A 19,728-nucleotide genomic window follows, 5' to 3' on the forward strand; every position below is an offset into this window, starting at 1 on the left:
CTCATTCAGCCTCTATCCTTATTATCCTTCACTCTGTATAGTAGTAATACTTTATTTGCAACCTGGGGGCCACCCAGGCACCCTATCTGATTTGGCCCACAGGTTGCAAATAAAGTATTACTACTATACAGAGTGAAGGATAATAAGGGTAGAGGCTGAATGAGAATCAGAAANATATATATATATATATATACTTTTATACATATCTATATATATATATAGTGAATTTTAAAATGGCTGGGGGGCCACCCAGGCACCCTATCTGATTTGGCCCACAGGTTGCAAATAAAGTATTACTACTATACAGAGTGAAGGATAATAAGGATAGAGGCTGAATGAGAATCAGAAATACTTTATTGATCTCAGAGGGGAAACTGCCTTTAGTTACAGATGCTCCCTTTCTAAGGTGGGGGTGGGGGGTATAAACATCTGGGCCTGTAGCAGATTCCCTCCACCTCCCCCCACTCTATAACTCCCACAACACATAATACAGACAGACAGGCTCACCCCTCTTATAATAACAAGTGGCCTTTAAAACTGGGAGCTGTTAGACAGTGGACTTTGTTACTACACACAGACAGAGGAATGAGGACATACTTGTTAGACTCTGACGTCTGTGCCCATTCATACACTGACTTCTGTCTGTCGATGCTTTAGTCAATTACAGGAACACACACACACAGAATACCTAACATAACGTTGAAGACACACTTGCAGTATTTTTAGCACTGTAGAGGTGTCAGGATGTATGTGGGTATCCTCAGATTTAGGAGGAAATAAATCACACGCACTGAAACTCAAGAGCAGACAGGTTAAGCTCCTTCTGGTTCAGTTTGTGCTCTTTCTCTAAACATTGTCTTAAAGTGTTTTAAAGGTTTAATTTAAAAGAAAATGGCAATATGACGTTCATGATGTTCATGCATTTTACGCTGTCTTTGGCAGGTTGTGAGGAGATGAGAAAGGAGCCAGGGTTTGAACTTCTCTCTCAGTACTTTTTTTTAATTTTCTGGCCTTTAAAAAAAAATAAAAATGACATAACCATTTCTGTCACTTTCATGTGAAAAAACAAGTGCAAGACTATAACCGATTAGTATTGAGCTGTTTACATGACTAATGAAAATGAATATTCCACTAATATTCTTGTTTATTATTTTTTTTATTTACCTCCGGTAGTGGATTTGTCGAAAAGACCGGTGTAACGATATTTGAGCATATCTAAAAAACTGTGTTACAAGATTTGAAAGACTGTTGATATTCAAGTCTTTCATAATCTTGGAATCCATTGGTTATTGTCTGATGACAATAAGGCCTCTGGGGGCGAGGGACAATATTTCAGCCTGATCCAATTTAGTCAGCGGATATCCAGGCTAAGACTTCCTCTTCCATGCCTCCTCAGGTCATTTCAACTAATCTGTATAAACACATATCTGCAAATAAATTACACATATATTAAAAAATGAATATAAAGTTAACTTGTCGCCAGATGATAGCCAAGGGATTCCTAAATCTATTTTGGGCCAATATGTTCCGCGTCTCCAAACTGGACTGTCTGCCTGCTGCTCAAATGTGATTGTCAATACTACTCAGACCACCAACAGAAACCTGAACAATTCTTAGACCAAAATCTTGTTCTGTTGCCTACAGATTCTGCATAAATATGAGGATGTCTGTTTATAGAGATTAAGTCTGTTATAATGTTTAAGAGTAGGCATGTTTTTCTCTCCACCCATAAATGTGGGCCAAATACCAGCTATTGGTTAGTTTGTTTGTGTACATGTATCACAGAGCTGACCGTAAACAAAAAAGAGGCCATTTGTCCCAAACAGCTGTAAAAACCCAAATTAAGACGTATATTCTGAATGCGCTGTATACATAACCAAAATTGCTCCTGATTCAAATATTATAAAAGTATCTTACATGTCTTCAGAAAATGCTACATTCTGAAAAAGGCCTAATTTGTAATATTCAAATGTAATATGGTGTTTATATGTCAACTTCAGAATATTGTCTTATTCAGAATAATAACAGAATATTGTGCATGTAAACATAAGCAATTACTTTTAGTAGATACTTTATGAAAATGTGACGTTATCCTTGTATTTAAACGATATAGTGTATCATCAATTCCAGTGGAGCCAACTATAAAATAATGATTTCTGACATGGTTGGACAGCTCAATGTACAGACTGGTTCTGTTCGAGCATAACTCGACTTTAAATAGTTGTGTCAGTTGAAACTGAAGCAAAAATGCTTGTGTCCTATTATCTCTGGTGGTTATGTCTAAAGATTTTGTGATTATCTCCTGATTTAAAAGCAGATTATTGATTTTAAAGAACAATTTATTGCCAGCTTTTAACTCTGATTAAGAGTGATTTAACCTTTCCAGCAGTTTGCTATATGTCCAAGTCAGCATTCCTGTGCTCTCAAGTGTTGATGGGAGGTCACAGCACCCCGTCCCCACCCCCAGTTGTCCTCCTAGGCCTTGTTGTTGACCATTTGTCTCAGTGTTTTTGTCATGGACAGGAAAAACTGATTGGAGAGTAAACAGAAACCTCTGCAGGGAATAGTCAGATCTCTTGAAGCATTTTCCTATGCTTAATACCCATAACATCATTTTCACATCAAGTTAAATTAAGTTTATGACCGAAAGAAGGCAATTAATTTGGTCAAGAGGTGAAAAAAATATGCATAACAAGAATGCACACAATCCATAAAAGGAACAAAAGCTGCTACTTTCCCCATAACTGAGGTCAGAATAATTACCATTTTTATAATGAAGAAAACCTGTTGTAATGCAGGAAGCTATAAAATTCACGTTCTTTTTCGTGACGTCCATGCAGTCTTGTTTGTGACATTTTTTCTTGTGTTTTTTTAGACATGTTATTTAAATTCCATACTGTTCACTCTCAGTCTCTGATGTCTGATTGAACTTGTTTCCTGACGTGACGCTGACGCAGGAATGTGATGGCACTTTTCACAGGTTATGGTACACATGGGAAAGCAGCTAGAAGGAGGAAGTAATCGTCTGTATGTCCGCATACATGCCTTATATGTTTGTGTGTTTTTTGACCGAGGCTATGTAGGAAACAGACTCCAGTATCCGGCTATTTGTGCCCTGCCTTGATAAGAGAAGGTGTTTCCTCTGCTGCCTGCACGACTCCTTAGGGCCCATTGTGTTCAAGCAGCGGAGATTTATTATTGGAAAGGGTATAATTAGGGTCCCTCGTCTGTCTGGGAGAGAAAGGGGACGGAAATGGGGTTGAAGGGCCGTCTGCAGCAGGATGGGTATACTGTAAACTGGGGGAGGGGTGTGTGTATGTTTGGAGGGTCAACACAAAGGATCTGGGTTAGATGTGGGCACCCCCCGCTGCTCCAGCTGGACTGGGACTCACGCCACTGTCTGTCTATCCCGCAATGACATCATCGCCGCATCCTGTGGTGGTACACAGGCATTCCCAGTATCCCCCACCCCCACTCAGTCACTCATTTGGCTCGCTGACAGGATTTCCCCCAAGGAGGACTCCACAGCTCAGAGATACAGTACAAGATTATCATTATTCTGGAGAGTGAAGCAATGAGGGGACGTCATTCCTCTCTGCGATGAGCGATTGAACGCCACATTATAACACGTACAAAGCATGACACAATTGATGGCTGTTGTTCATAGTAACGTGTATAAATACTGCTTTATGTCAGTGTTTGCGCTCATGCTTCTGTCCCTGTCTTTTGTCTTTCATGTGCAGCTGAAAAGGTGTCATCACTGGGAAAGGACTGGCACAAGTTGTGTCTTAAGTGTGACCGATGCAACAAGCTCCTGAATGCTGGAGGCCACGCTGAGGTCAGTGAGACGCCACCACTAACAGTACAATACTGTCCTCTCAGTGCTGCCATCAAAGGCATCTGATACACACTGTAGTAATTTAATTTCATGCCTTTAAACTAATAACCAACAACATTTCAGACGTAAATATTGTACTTCAAAGCTTTACTTACTTATTTTTTAAAAAGATTTTACATACATACACACAACATATGATCAATTAATTAAATAAGATTTATTGTTGCAAATTAAACTACCACTGTAAAAAAAATGGAAACTTTTGTTCCACTTCAGCAGTTAAATAATGACTATCGAAATGCTTCTTTTGCAATAATGCATCAGTAATAGGGATGCAAATGGTGCCATTATTAATGACTAAAAGTACATTTTCTTTCTTATATTGATGTACTTTTAACTAAAGGGATACTTTGCTGATTTACAACCAGCTTTGTGTCAAAATTATGTGGGTAGTACGTGTCAATGAACTGTGGTTAACTTTACTCCATCTTACCAGCATCCAGATCTCCCTCCTTGTCTCTAAGCTCAAATTTTCACTAACTCTAAGGCCGTTACTTGAACTTCAGATTATAGCTCTGCATTTTCATCCGCCTGCCAAAACCCTGACACAAACTATGTGAAAGCAGATTGAGAGAGAGCTGCGTCTCTCTCCCTCTCTCAAACTCAGATCAAATTATATAACTAGAAACTGCCGATCAAATATAAACCAAGACTCTGTTATTGCATTGTCTATTTATCACCTAAAATGTCTTTAAAAACAGATTTTGGAGCCCTATTTATCTGTATTACACAAGTTTGAGAACAGGAAGTGGGTGCCATACTGTTTCCTCCATTGTGTAAAAGAAGTCTGAAAATTTTGAGACGAAACGGTAAAACTAGGCGCTACTGATCAAATATAAACCACGATTCTGTTACTGTGTTGCACAATTTTGCCTAAAATGTTCTCAGGAACATGGATTAGTGCAGTGTTTGGGTGTTATATGATAATTTGTGAAGAAAAAGCCGGCAAATGAAAACTATTTTCAATAGCAGTTAATTGTAATAACATGTCTATTCTTTTTTAGTGACCAATCAGCTGTTTAATACAAAACAATGACAAAGATGGTGAAAGTGCATATCAGTTTCCCAAGGCGACGGCTTCAAATGACTTGTTATGTCCAACCAACAGTCCAAAACCCAAAGAGATTCATTTAAAGTGATTTAACGGTTCAGATTGTTGCTTAAAGGCACTTCAGCAGCGGTTTTAAACAGTCGGCCCATTAACAGTGCAAATGAATGGTGACATTTTTAAGGAAAAACAGGAATAGAGAGATATGGGTTTTCACTCTGTAACTGGGGCAGTGACTGTTATGGACTCTTTGTGGCCTGTATAGTATCTGTGTGCACGGAGCACGTCACTGACATCGCCTGGGGAAGGAGTTCACTTCCCACTGAGACCATTCATGCTCGCATTATATGCACTCAGTGATGCTGTGAAGCACTGAGACTGAACGTGTCCACCAAATGGCTCTTCTGAACTGACTTTATGGGCTTTTCTCTGTTAATGCAACTTCTATTTTTGGCAGCTGTGTTGTTTTTCTTTTATAAAATATCAGGTCAGTCGTGTTGATCAAACGGGGTCAAAGGCCAACAAACTCCGTGCCACTGTTTTGTTATTTTTTCTTTACAGTTCATTGACTGTTATTGTGAAATCTAACAAGGGGAAGCCAGTGCTGCCTGGTCAGGTATTGACTTATTGACAGATTGTCTCCACAGGGGATCCTTGATGAAAAAGGCTAACTGTGTGGCCTGTTTATGCTTTTAGGAAAGCGTTTGACACTGACCTGTTTCAGTGTTTAAAACTAGGATAAGTTATTGGTCTATACACAAGCATAGGGTCTAAGTTTTTTACTGAAAATCTCTTGACATATGCGTAGGATCTCGACTCTTGGTGATGTAGGGACCACATGCAGGTCTAGTTTGTCAACTACTGTAACTGGTAAGCTATACATAATATAGTTTCAAGAAGCCGACAGCAAGGACTACAGCTAACTGATTCTATGTAGCTCTACAGAGATAATATTAACAAAGGAGCATTATTCTTGATCTGGCTTATAAAATCATCTTAAAAGTATACCAGAAACCAAGCTATGTCCTTTTCCAATTCTCTTTAAAGTTACCACACTGACATAGGTGACCTGACATCAGGCTGATGTAGATATATATTAGCTAGCTAGAGATATGACAAAAAACAAACCACTGTAATTTTTCCAGTTTTGGGAATGGAAAAAATTAAGCGTCTCACACAGTCACCGTCATAGTGTCGTTTTTACAGTCCCACAGCCACACGTTTTAACAACCTTAAAAATGTAGTTTTCTCCTCAACCTTAATGAGCCTGACCCATACTGTGTGTCTAAATACCCACATACCATACATACCATAGGTATGCCATAAGAAGATTTTGTATGTCATGATACGTACTATGTCAAATGCAGTATACCAAAAATACCAGGACGTTCTTCTGCGTGTAGTCGCATTTTGCAGAATGCAAGCCAGCATACTTTCTGGCTGTTCTGACCCACAATCCTCTGCACAGCGGAAGATCCGTGGCATTGACTGCATTGACAAACAGTTGACAGCATGACAGCTCGCTGACAGCTGTCAGAAGCCAAAATGACAGCATACAAGTGACTGATGACCAGTCCAACCACATAACTATGAAAATATCAATGACAGAGAAATGCATGTCCTTCTACTGTCAATATGTTAGTATCTACAATGCACAGAGACAAAAAAAGAAGAAGGCTGTGACAGGAAAAAAACATCATACAAGCATACATAGAGATGGAGCGCAGCACGTCATAACCAGAAAGCTGATTCCTCACTTCTGTATCCACATTTGTCCCTTTTAAAAGTTTTTTTTTTTTCATTAAACAGCTTATAAAAACTTAGTTCTGTGTTCTTCACAGTTTTGGTGGTGCATACCAACACAAAGCAGCTTTTAGGTATTTTTCTGTTGTTTGCTAGCAAACGGAAAACACAAGCAGGCACCTTCACTCAATACAAAGTCAATGGATATATGAACAATAGTGTCAAAGTCCGGTTGTTTAGAGTCGTGGAGTCCTTTCATTTCACTTCAACTTGTGCATTTTTTGCACAGGAAATTGCTGAGTGCATGCCTTTTTCCTGCCTTGTTGTGTGTGTCTGGCAGCATCTGTCAATATGAGTCGACATTAACCCCCTTAGCGTTACAGGATGAGTTGCCTTTTTCCTCTCTGTTGCATAATCACGCCACAGTATCACATCTCAACATAAATAGAGATTTTCTTATCATGCCTCTTTTGCCTCTGCCTTTCATGACCCAGCCGACGAATCAATTCTCACCCTCTCTCTCTGTGCAGGGGTGAGTCTCCCGCTCTTTTCTTAACACAAAGAGGACGTGATCTCAGAGTCTTTGTACACACAAGCAATTTCCCTGCAGACCCCAAAGGATGCTGCTCTGCTGTTTAATCTCTGCATGATTACAGTAATGTAGTCACACAATCTCTCTGAGGCCCGCGCTCTCTCTCTCGGCCCACCATCCTCTCTCTGTCTCTCTCCCTCTATGGCCAGCATCCAAATCCCGCCCTGGGCTGCAGCACCGTGCCATGAGCCTGACTTTAGTAGGCAAAAACTCAATACTCGATCATCGTCATGGAAACAGAGGGAGGCTGAGAGACAGATAAAAAAAACGAGAGCATGTAAAGGGACTGTGGTTTTGTGGGGAGGGTGTTTGATGTCATCTTGGGGCTGGTATGCAAAAGGTTACGACCCTCAGAGCAAATCTGACTGCTTCTTTAAAAGGAGTCTTGGGCCACTGTGTCCTGTCGTTTGCGGGCCGAATGAGGGCAGCAGCTTCCTGAGGCTGGTGGCAGAGAGCCAGGCTTCAAAAGACAAGAAGACAAGGTGACAAGTGTTCATCGGGATTGTGTTTAACCCGCTGAGACCTGGATTGACATCAGTTTTCTTACGCTGATTTCAGTTGCCTTTTACAAGCTGCTCAACCCTTTGCAAACAAATTGGTTTGATTTCCTTCAAAAACACTTGGAAGAGAGTCAGTGAGCAATTTGGCAAGAAGTTAATAAAAGGTGAAAATGACCAGAAAATCAGTTTTTTTTTAAAAAGGGTGAAAATTAAAAAAAAAAAAAAAAAAAAGGAAACTGGTTATAGTTATTATAATTATGTATCTAAAACTGTGTTACAGAAAGAAATGCATACATATGCCTTTTTTCCTTTTTCAGCACTTTTTTGAGTAATTTTGTTTTCTTTTTACTCCTTTTTTCTGCTTTTTCAGGTTATTTTCTTGTAACTTTTTCCTTATTTTTGGCAAATTTTTATGACATGTCTTGTCTAGTTCCTCATTGCCTTCTCCCATTTTTTTTGTGCAAGAAATCAAACCAAATTGCTCAGGTTTCAAAGGGTTAGTTGCAGGCTTTCTCAGAGTCATAACCCAGTAAAATCAGAACGTACAGACATGGCACTGATGGTGTCCGGTCCAGTCGCCAGAGTAAAAATGTTTGCATTGTACATTTCTGCAAACAACAGATATGTGCATTTGTATGTTTCATACATATCATATCAAAATTTCTAAAGTGATGTAGGTCAGGTCATGTGTACAACAGCTGACTTTCTCATCAGGATGGACAGTGTGACACCTAGGCATAATGGCAGACATGTCTAGTGGTGAGGACAAAAGTTGGAAATTATTTTAACGAGACATTAGGACATGTCCAGCTGTGTTTGTGGAAACAAAAGTTGGTATTTTTTAACTGACACTGGGGTGTCCAGCTGTGTTTGTGGTGATAAAAGTGGTATTCTAAGCCAAAACACGATCTTTTCCTAACCCTTACCCAGTGTTTTTGTGCCTAAACCTTAACACGTTAACCAGCATTGTCACAACACTGAAAGGTAAAAAAAAATGTTTTAGTGTGGTTTGGTGTGTCTTATATAAAAATATATAATAATAATAAATAATAATATATAAAGTTGGCGAAGTTCCCCTTTATTGAAATATGTTTTTCTTGTGAAATAAACTAGATATTTTCACTTCTGTAGGCCTAAAAAAAAAAATAAATAAATATCTGGAAGGAAATAATCTAATAATAATAATCTTTAAAAAGCCTAACTCTTTCTGAAACAGCTGCCTGTTGAGACATGTAGTGACTTTACTATAAGTCTGTAAATAAAGGAAGAAAATAGCAGCACAAAAACAGCCAAGTGGTCAAAGTTAAACAACCTCCATCTCTCGTAAAGGTACTAAAGCCAAGCAGAGTGAGTGAGACAGGGCATGGAGATTAAGATGAAGATGAGGTCAGCGAAGAAGAGATGGAGAAAACAGATTTAAATGTCAGGATGTGGGAAGTGAGCTGCTGGGAAGAGAGTGGGCTGAGCAGCGATGGTTAATCCATTTTTAGGGTCCCTCTGCCTCACAGTCAGAGCCACAGTGATACTGTACAGCAGACGGCCACTCGGTTCACTTGACAATGAAGCCCAGTGTGTCCCATCCTGAGAAAGTCATCAGTGCTTAGTCACGGCTCTGCAGTGCCGCCTCGACCTTCACGGATCTCATAAAAGTCAAACAGGAAGTGTGAGAGGAGCTAACAGTAGCTGATCCCGTCACGGTTAATTCATTATTAAAGGCGGAAGAACAATCCTTTCTTTTCCTGCCACGCCATCTCTGAGGAGAAGAAGCTCATGTGGCCAAAGTAGAGGGGATTGTAGGTAGTATGTCGCTTGTTTAATGCCAGTTTTTTCCCCTGGCCACCCGAGGTCTGGCGCCATGCCTGCTGCATTCTCTTGGTTCTTCTCTTCTATGGGCATTAGGATCTGGACCAGTGGTCGCCCTGATCCTCTACCCGAGCTGATCACATGCTCACGCAATGACCACCACATTCCCAGCATGCATCAGCGAAAGGCCTTCTATGTCATAGACTGACCCCTCAAGTAGCAGACCTTCATGGGGACACAGACACTGAAGTGTGGCGCTAAATCCATCAACAGATCCTGTTCCCTGGATACAGCCAGCGTCGTTATTATGTGTTGAAATGGAAAAAAAGAGGCTCATCTCCATTTTAGGATACAATCTCTCCATCTCCTCCCCAAAACCAAAATATATGATGTCATAGAAAAGCGTGAAAATATGACTGCACACACATTTCATGGTTGCATTTTCCCATTTGCGTCATCCTTTTTTTTTTTTTTTTTTTAAATCTTTACATGCCCATTGAGTCGTTTTGTAATATTTGTGCCTTTTTCTGTCTCCAACAGCACGATGGACGGCCCTACTGCCACAAACCGTGCTACGCTGCCCTCTTTGGGCCAAAAGGTAAAGTACATGTACTTTTATTCAACGTAAACCACATCACATTAACACTGTTTATGCATCTTAATTAAACTTTGTCTATACACTATTATTGCAATTCAAATGGATCTTTTAGGTTGTTTTTTTGTTTCTATTTGTTATGGTAACAATGTTTTTATGTTGCCCTGTCCTCTCTTGAAAAATAGATTTGAATCTCAGTGAGACTTTTATCTGCTTTAAATAAGTTAAATACATTTTTTGTGTAGATGCTTCAAAATTGCTTATTCATCAATACATAATGTAATGAATGAATAAATGTCTGTAAATTATTTCAACATTTTATAAAATTACATTTATTTATTTATGTATGTAGGGTTGGTAACTAGCTTCAATATTTTTATTCTGGGATTACTTATTTATTTATTCAATCAGTTCATTGTTTAATTTAATCTTAAAGTTTATTTAAAAATTAAACTTTTTTCATTAATATTAAATGTATTTTGGTATTAATTCAGTATTTTTTCAACCTTATTTTGATTTATAAAAATGTATTTATATATGTGTTACTTACTTTCTATATTTATTTTTTATTTACTTTTGTATGTAGATTTTTCTTTCTGTATTAATTCTAGCTCTTTTATTTTTCATTCATTTAAATATTTATTTATATAAAAAAATGCATAATATATTGTATTTATTTTATTCAACATTTTTTTAGTCTTCTGTGGGCAAAGTCAACTGTAGTATTTTTAATATATTCCTATATTTTCTCCTTTCTCTTTTTAGTCACTAGTATTTTTTCATCTACTCTAATGTACATTTTTCAGGTGTGAATATCGGTGGAGCCGGCTCTTATGTGTATGACACTCCAGCCAACAACAACCCATCTCCCACTACTGTGGATTCGGCCCCCAAAGCTGAAGAGAAGCGAGTGTTCGCCCCCAAGCCAGCATCAAAAGGTAAATGAGAAGTGTGCATTCATACCGTATCTACTAAAAGTCAGCAAGTGTTGACTGGGGGAGAAAAAGATAGTCGATAGGGGCGTATGTCCCTTAAGATTTTGGTGTTTTAGGTCAGAAGGAAAGCTGCTGCTGAGCCAGTGATAAGAACACGATACTCAAAGTCTTTTGGGACTTAAGGAGGATTTTCTCAGACGTGTTAGATAGGGTGTGTATGTTTTCTAGGAAATTGCAGTCAGCAGGAGCAAAATCATTTTAACGGATGTTTTTCGTCGATTTATCTCCACTGTGCAGTTTTCAGTTAGTGGCAGCTTTCCACTTATTTGGTTGCTGAAGCCAAAAAAAACTCACCAACAATTAGGGATTTTGTAACCTTTCTGGCTCTAAAACATTTCCGTGTTGGCTAGAACTGGGGGCAGATGATGTGAGATCTTCTGAAGCTTTTACAGTTTTTAAAAACAGGTGTAAAAACGTTTTATTTAATTAAATGGAACGAAGAGAGATGGGTGAAATGTCTTTTTGTATTTTATACAAATATTTATTATGCATACTTCGGAATTACAACTTTTAGTTGAAATGTAATAAAAATCATTTTAACTTTTTGTGTTTTTATCTTGTTTCAGGCTTCAGTTTTATGCATAACACTTATATGCCAGTTTTAGCTAGTTTTATTTGGTTTGGTTTGAGTTTCTGCGTGTTGAAGTTTACATATGATTTAGTCTTTGAGCTTTTATTTGTTTTTTTTTTTGTGTATCTATGGAAAAGTGTGTTATCTTATGCAGAATTAAACCAAACCGGTGTCTCTGCCTTTTGGCTCCACCTGCAGTCCCCTGAACAACACTACATTTTCTCTAAACATGATTGGTTCTTTTAAGAGGGAGTGAATGAAGTGTTTTAACTTGGCACCTGAGAATATTTTAAATTGGCAAAATTGTCCACTTTACTCAACAACTCCCTCTTGAAACATATAAAATCAGTTTAGTACTTCTACACTGGATTTCACACCCAACTGGAAAGACTAGTGGTCATTTATTGGATGTTTTCTCTTGCCTTTCTAGCATTATAATGTGTGTATAATGTTTTAACAGCTGGCAGCATCACCACCTTTTCTGGCGAGGCCAATCTGTGTCCCCGGTGCAACAAGAAGGTGTATTTTGGTAAGTTCCACACTTCCAGGAAACAAGGTGCGGGGGTGATAAAGGTTGGAGAAAAAGGTGTGAACCTGCAAAGTGGTTGCCATGATGTCTCACAGGTGTGTGTGTGTGTCACGATAGCTGAGAAGGTGACGTCACTGGGGAAAGACTGGCATCGACCCTGTCTGCGCTGTGAGAGGTGCAGCAAGACTCTGGCTCCTGGCAGCCACGCAGAGGTGAGAAAAAAGAGATGGGAAAAACAGGGAAAAGAAGAAAGAGGAGTAGAATTAAATGGAAAGACAGACTACCAAAGTCTGCTTTGATGATGTCTATAATACGCAACAATAAAGGTGTTTGTCAATTATATGTGTTGAGGTCATCGTTCGTGATGATGGTGCACTGGTTATACTGGCATTATATCATGATTATATTCAGAGGTGAATCTAATATTCTGCTTTCTGTCATGTCATTAAACAGTAAGCCCCCCAAAAATAGAAACACCTCTTAATATACTGTAGTCAGAACAACAATACCTTTAACTCTGACTTGTACAATAATCATATAATTTAATTTACACATTTATGGCATTGTCACTAGAAAATGAACATCATTGGCCTCATTAAGAAAGATATTGTGGCAGAGCTGTTGTATTGGACTACATTAAAGTGTACCGAGATCAATAGATAATTGATTTGCAGCTATTTTGGTAATGGAATAATCGTTTTAATAAGTGAAAACACCAAACATATGCTGGTTTTGTGCTTTATAAATTTAAGAATTTTTTGCTTTTCTTTGTAATAGATGATAATAAAGTGAGCAGCTTTCGATTTTTGGACTCTTGGTCAGATAAGGAATACCATTTGAAGACCGAGTTCTGGGAATTATACTGTTTCTGACATTTTCTTGACAAAATGATTACTCAAGAAAGAAATTAGAAGATTAATCTTCCATATAATTCATCAATAGTTGCAGCTCTGGTTACTCCCAGGTCTAAAAGTTAAAACCACCTTTACAGAGTAAATAGGATTCGACCGCACCTCGGTCTTGCTCGGGGTCAGACAATCACACATTCAAATAGGCTTCAATTTTTACTGCCACATCTAGCTCCATCATCACACCTGTAATCAATAATAATAATAATATTATAATAATAGTAATAATTCTCTTCTCACCAGTACAAGATAAATAAGAACAAGAAAAAGGTCAAATTAAACAAAGAAACAGGATGAAAGAAGAAAAATGGGAAATCGACACGTAATTCGTGTAGGGCTGCTCAATTCATTGAATTATTAAGTTAATCACCATATGGCCAAGCACAATATCCAAATCCCATGAGCTGCAACTTATTGATGCAATGTGTCACAACGTGCCATTACAAATGCCCCGGCGTACAAATAATATTTTTATACTTACATTTGCATGTTTAGTACAGACCCAAGCAAAAATCACATCATCATCATCATTTTATACATAATTTTTCAATTTATATTGCCATTGCAATATCTATTAAAAATGATCACAACATGGTATGTTGTGATCATGTCATGAAAAAGGTTAAAAATCTCTATCATAACTGAGACCAGGATAAACAAAAGTTTCTCTTTGTAAAAGTCAAAGTCAACCTGTCTGCTTGACTTATTTTGGGATGTAAAAATATCCCTTTTATTGTGTTAATGTTGATATTTTTGTTATATTCCAGCATGACGGCCAGCCCTACTGCCACAAACCATGCTATGCTGTTCTCTTCGGGCCCAAAGGTAACCGCTAGAGGGTGCTGTCAACCCAAAAATTATCAGCTACACTTGAAACAGAATGTCAATATGTCTGAGCACTTGATCCACGCTGCACACAAGTTGCAAGTTGTTACTCAAGAGTCATTTCATCACAGCAGCAGCTTCAGGAAATGTTTTGCAACCTCTCCTGCTCTTGTTGTACCTTCTCTCACCCTCTCCGTTAACCCCTCTGACACCCGCTTCCTGTCCCTGTGGTTTCTCCAGGCGTGAACACTGGTGGTGTTGGCAGCTACATCTATGACAAGGAGCCCAGTGCAGTGACCCAGCCTTGAACCTTTTCTCCCCTCAGCTTCAACCCTCTTCTCTACACAACACTGACCATCAACCACAGTATTATTTGTAGCCTTATTTCTCCTTTTTCCACCTGTGCGTTCATACCTGAGACAACCAGATCCTTTTCTCCTTTTCTCTGATCCACTCCCAGCTCATTTAGCACCATGAGGAATATAAATAATTGCCTAGACGTGTTTATATGTGTATTTGCTCCAGGAGAGCCAAGTCCAGCATTCCCACAGAATAATACGACCATTTTTGCACATTTATATGAGAACACATTAAATGTCACCATAGTCTAAAGTATGAAGGTCTTATATTTCTATTATGTACCCTGGAACCAGTGTGATTAAGGATGTCTGTTTTTGAGATGTGGAGAGTGATTCTCAGGTGTGTAAAAGTGCATTGTGGGTCGTGTTGACAGCCAGAGGAATGTGACCTCGGAGGCTGCTGCACGCACAGGTGGTGCTCAGGAGCACGTTGCCAATAAATCTGTATTTTACATTTGCCATATTTGCATTTTGGCTGCCTGACAACATTCCTTAGGTAAAAAAAAAAATAAAAAATTAGTTTTGAAAAAGTCCCGACATTGTAAAAAGATGGGAAAGTGGATCTCTCAGGCGACTGTTACAAGATTTTCACATCCATGAGGCTGTATTAAGTCAATATAAGTTTATTCTACTTTTGAGCATATGTTAATTACTTGTTTAATGTCAAAATCTGGATTGTGCTAATAAATAATGTCTATTTTTAAAAAAAAGCTAGAATGTGGGTGAAGTTTTGCAAAGGGAGGGCTATGATTAGAAACATGTATTTATTGCTTGAAATCACGTCCTTTAAATTTAATTAGCCGTTGTACTACTACCCTTTTATGGGACTGATCATGAAGGAGGTCAAACTGACGAAAAAAGGCGATGTAAGCTGTATAAATCTCTATGATCAAGATTTTTTATTGTTAATTTCAAATAAATAACCCTGCTGTTATTTTCCAAGAGATGACGCGCTATTTGAAGTATTTTTTTTTTTGCCATTAGCAGAAACAGTAGCTTAGCTCGTAGAAACACTACAGACAAGTCATTCTGTCAGAATGTGCATCCTTAGTATTACTGTACGACTGTTACTGTGTTTGTTTGATACCTGTTGTACATCGTAGGGCTTCATAGACACTGCAGGGCTCACTTGTTTGTAGAACTGAAAGGCTGCACTTTAGCCCCGCTGCATTCGTCTTTTTAATCCCTCAAATAAATATTTCAGAAACTCTTCTGTGTTTTTACATTTATTTTCTCCATTTTCTGTTCAAGAATTAATAAACCTCACACTAAAAAACATAAATCTTGTGGGCTGTTGGTAGAACTCCCTGGGTGAGTTCTAGATTAAAGCCTTGGAATATAAAAAGGCTCTCAGTTGAACCACCCTAACCTGGGACTGAGACAAACCTTTTTGAATATTACAGGTTGTTCAAGGGAATCCTCTGTGTGGGTTTAAGACAAAAGCCTTGGAATAATTCTTGGGATAAAAGAGGGTTCTTGGTAGAACCCCCTCCGGGTGGGTGCTAGATGAATATTAATAAAAACCCCTGGTTGGGTTCTAGATAAAACCTCTTGGAATAAAACAGTTTTTTTTTGTTGAACTCGCTGGGTGGGTTCTCGTTAGCACCCTTAGAAGGTGGAAATGCTTTAGATATTCTCTGTAGAACCTCTCATGGGGGTTCTGGGTTGAACCTTTCACAGATGGGTCTGGGGACAACCCTTTTTTTCTTGGTTGAACCCTCTGAAAGGGTTCCATGTGGAGCCTTTATAAAAGGGTCTACCAGGAACCAAAAAGGGTTATCCATCAGGGACAAGCCAAAGAACCCTACATGGTTCTAGCTAACACCTGTATTTCTAAGAATGAACGACTTGTGTGAGTTTATGGATTTGTCTGATTTAAGCAAAAATTGAGACATTAACAGAGCTACACTGAAGATTATGCATCTTTTTTTACATGTTTCTGTATTCCCTCCTGTCTGAACTATGGAGACAATAAACCTCTATAAACTCTATATAATCTATAAACTTCTCCAGACTAGTCTGGTGATTGAGAGCAGAGAAAACTGATGCATCACACTCCAGTGAGAAGTAAGTCTGCCGGGCTTTAGTTTCTGTGAAACGTCATTACAAAAGCAGAGCCGTTAGCGAGTTTTCCCTGAATGAATCACTTGGCTCGTTCGTCTCGGGTCTTCACTGTCATAACTGTAATGCAGCATGTTTTATGAGGCAGAAAAGCACCATGATATATGCATGTGGGAAAGTTTTAAAGTTACATGAGGTGTTTCTTTATCTCTTAGCTAAATATGAACTGGACATTAGCTGATGTTTTATTTTACAGGTCCCATGATTTCTTGATAATTTCATCTGACGTTTTTGAAACAATTTTGTTTTGGTAAGATTCACAATACAGATACAGAAATTAAGACCAACTCATTTATTTGAGTTTTTAAAGAAAAACTTTAGAAGCATTGTGAACATTTAATAAATGGTTTATCAATATTCAGAGGAAGGGTGGAGGGGGACCCACAGAGAATGATCATGGCTGCACGGATGCTACACTCATGCAAATCGCAATCAAACTACATATCAATGATAATCATCAAAACTAATTCATTATTATTGTAAACCATATTTTCCACACTGGTTGAATTGTGCTTGCATGCAGTTTATAATGAAAAAAAAGACAGTTTACAGTTAGGCTGTTCGCTGATCCAAATTTTTGATCTTGCACAAACAAATCATTGGAATTAATCATTGTTTCTATTTTCCTAATCAAATAAAACAGTCAGTACATATAATTTATGGTCATATATCACTTTCTGGGGCTGTCAGAAAGGCTGCTAAACTATATAGATATTTCTGAGGGTATAATTTCATTTTTGGTGCTAAATTGTAATTGTATCATTTTTTTTGTCCATCTTTGACTGCCTCATGCACTACAGAGAGGGTAAAACTAGCAGCATACAACAATGACAGGTCTTTAGAAGGGGATCATCTTGTTTTGACACAGTACGGCACAGTGATCCTCTGACACAGTATTTAAAGGAACAATAACTGTGTGTTTGAAAGAGACCAGAGGGTGTTTACTTAGTTATTACACTGAGGCAACAGTTAGCACTTATCGCTTGCCACACATATATGGACATAATGAGTGACAACAGGAAGAATGGCGTCAGTTTGCTGCACGGTTTCAGTCTTGCATCACTTTTAAAGAATTTAAGTGTAACGGGAGTACGGTAGCTTTGCTCGTGCACACACAGGCTCCACAGTTGCACCCTATGACATAATTTCAGTCATAAAATCTAAATGTGGACTTCCCTTTTCCCCACATTTGGTCACTTTTAATTTCACTGTGGAAACATCTTTGTACTGGGTCGCACCCGGGGAAACAGTATGGTTGCCTGGATACCAAACAGATGTCTGTATATACTGGCGTCCGCCTACGTGTGAAGTCTTTATTGTTTTCAAATGACACACACACACCTTGGCCTGACTGTGATAGAGTGATGGAGTCTGCCAAATGAAACCATCTGTTGCAGACAGAATTAGACACACAGGACTCACAGAGAACTCAGTTGCCACCACCTGTAAGGAGTGTTAGCCTCAGGAATGAACAGTCAACAGCTACAGTTATAGTTATAGTTACCATAGCAAATGCAGAAAGATTGCTTTTCTTCATTGTTGGTGGTAGCTAAACTGACGATAGCCTCACCCTTACAGAGCCGCTAGTGTGGATGCAAACTTGTTCTATTACGCAGTACGTATGTCCACACGAAGACATTTCAAGTTCACTTTGTTACCTTAAGAGCTAAAATGCTTAAGAAAAAGTGCCCAAAAACATGTTTTATCTTCTCAGAACAACCAGTGAAATAAACTTTCCATAAACTAAACTCAGCAAGTCGAGTGATTCTGCACTTGAGGTGTTAGATATGGAAATATCTGCTCTTTATGTAATGTCTTTCATAACTGCTTTTCCAATAAGGGGATATCGATTCCTCCCTGTGTCTTTCTTTTCCTTTGGACCATTTCCTCTTCATTGAGGGGAGCGAGACTTTGTCTCACATCATAAAACAATATTTCCATCATCTACAGTTATTCCCTGAATAGAAACTTGCATACTGGGGATGTGAACGTTCCACGGACTTAACCCATCCACCAGATGTCTGAAAGCTTCAGAGAAGTGACCAAAGCAGTCGTAAGAGAAGAGAGAGGGGAGTGGAGAGGTCACAAGGGCCGAGACAAGTCTCTTTGGTGATCTCTGTTTTTCAAACATAAAGCAGCAACTTCATATCCAAAAAATAGTTTTGCTTTCAACTTTGGCTTTGTCGCAAAGATGCATAATGCTGAGGGACATTCATGGGTTCATTTGTCAGAGGTGAGGTGCTACCTTAAACATATCTCTAGATCCTTAAATATTCATGACTTAAATGCAACGATGATACACAGGTTAGAGTATTTTACATTTACGTCATATATGATGGATGGTTAGGATGACCATTAACATGCATTAACATGAACCGTTGCTCATGTGTAGGGATGGGAATCAAGAACCAATTCAGGTTGAGATCAGATACAAACTATCCAAACTGTATGCCTCCAAGCTTCCTTTTGTCAATGCCAGCCTGCTTTTCTGACAGCTGCACCATGCAAAACAACAACACCAAACTCATGTCTATGCTAAAGTTGATATCAGACCCCCAAAAAAGCTTGCAGTACTACATGAACCAGGCAATCCATAGCAGCAGTTTTAGCCCCGAGCCTGAATGAAAGCCAGTATTTCCGCTGTAAAAGGTAATTGGATGTCAGCTTGTATTCTGTACAAGGTGCCAGTTGTCACTCAGTTAAACATTAATACATAATCACACTCTAATGCACAGCCATCGGGAACAATTTGAGATATATTATATTGCCCAAGGATTCAACATATAGACTGGAGGAGCTGAGGACTGAAATGCCGATCTTTGAATAAGTAGACAGCTCACTCTCCCTCTGACCCATTCATTTCAAGTATTACAAGTATTTCGTCAGTGACAGTGACTGAGGAAGCTTGAGGACAAAAAGAGAGATAACCAAGCAAAAAGTTTGGAGTTTAGCACAGCAGTTGCGCAGACTTCAACTGTTGCATGGCAAGAAAAGTCTGGTAATATTACTGCACCTTGTCTATCTCCATGTCTCTGCATCCCTCAGCTTTTCCACAAATACACATTGTCTATGAAGGGAAGACGTAACAGTCCTATGTGTTTTACGACAGTGGTGTTGCACACAGAGGCCTTCGGTGGGTGCCAAAGTGATAACCGAAGAGCTACATAATGTGGCTTTAAACTTGTGTTTCTTTACATTTTGAACAACAGTCTTTCTGATGTGAGCCGTCCATGTTCTCAGT

General features: G+C 38.7%; 2 protein-coding genes across 3 annotated transcripts in view; one reads left to right on the forward strand and one right to left on the reverse strand.

Moving 5' to 3' along the window:
• The window catches only part of crip2 (cysteine-rich protein 2), a 33,243-nt gene extending 17,667 nt beyond the window's left edge, over positions 1-15,576 (forward strand). The window contains exons 2-8 of the mRNA XM_042501275.1: positions 3,744-3,838; positions 10,125-10,182; positions 10,986-11,117; positions 12,206-12,274; positions 12,392-12,486; positions 13,950-14,007; positions 14,248-15,576. Of these exons, the coding sequence (XP_042357209.1) occupies positions 3,744-3,838; positions 10,125-10,182; positions 10,986-11,117; positions 12,206-12,274; positions 12,392-12,486; positions 13,950-14,007; positions 14,248-14,315 (575 nt within the window). The 3' untranslated portion in view covers positions 14,316-15,576. The remainder of the gene's footprint in view (positions 1-3,743; positions 3,839-10,124; positions 10,183-10,985; positions 11,118-12,205; positions 12,275-12,391; positions 12,487-13,949; positions 14,008-14,247) is intronic.
• mta1 (metastasis associated 1) overlaps positions 1-19,728 on the reverse strand; it is a 149,531-nt gene that overhangs the window by 107,691 nt on the left and 22,112 nt on the right. The window lies entirely within an intron of this gene.

Source organism: Plectropomus leopardus, chromosome 14 (genome assembly GCF_008729295.1).
Source record: "Plectropomus leopardus isolate mb chromosome 14, YSFRI_Pleo_2.0, whole genome shotgun sequence".
NCBI classification, from domain to species: domain Eukaryota; kingdom Metazoa; phylum Chordata; class Actinopteri; order Perciformes; family Serranidae; genus Plectropomus; species Plectropomus leopardus.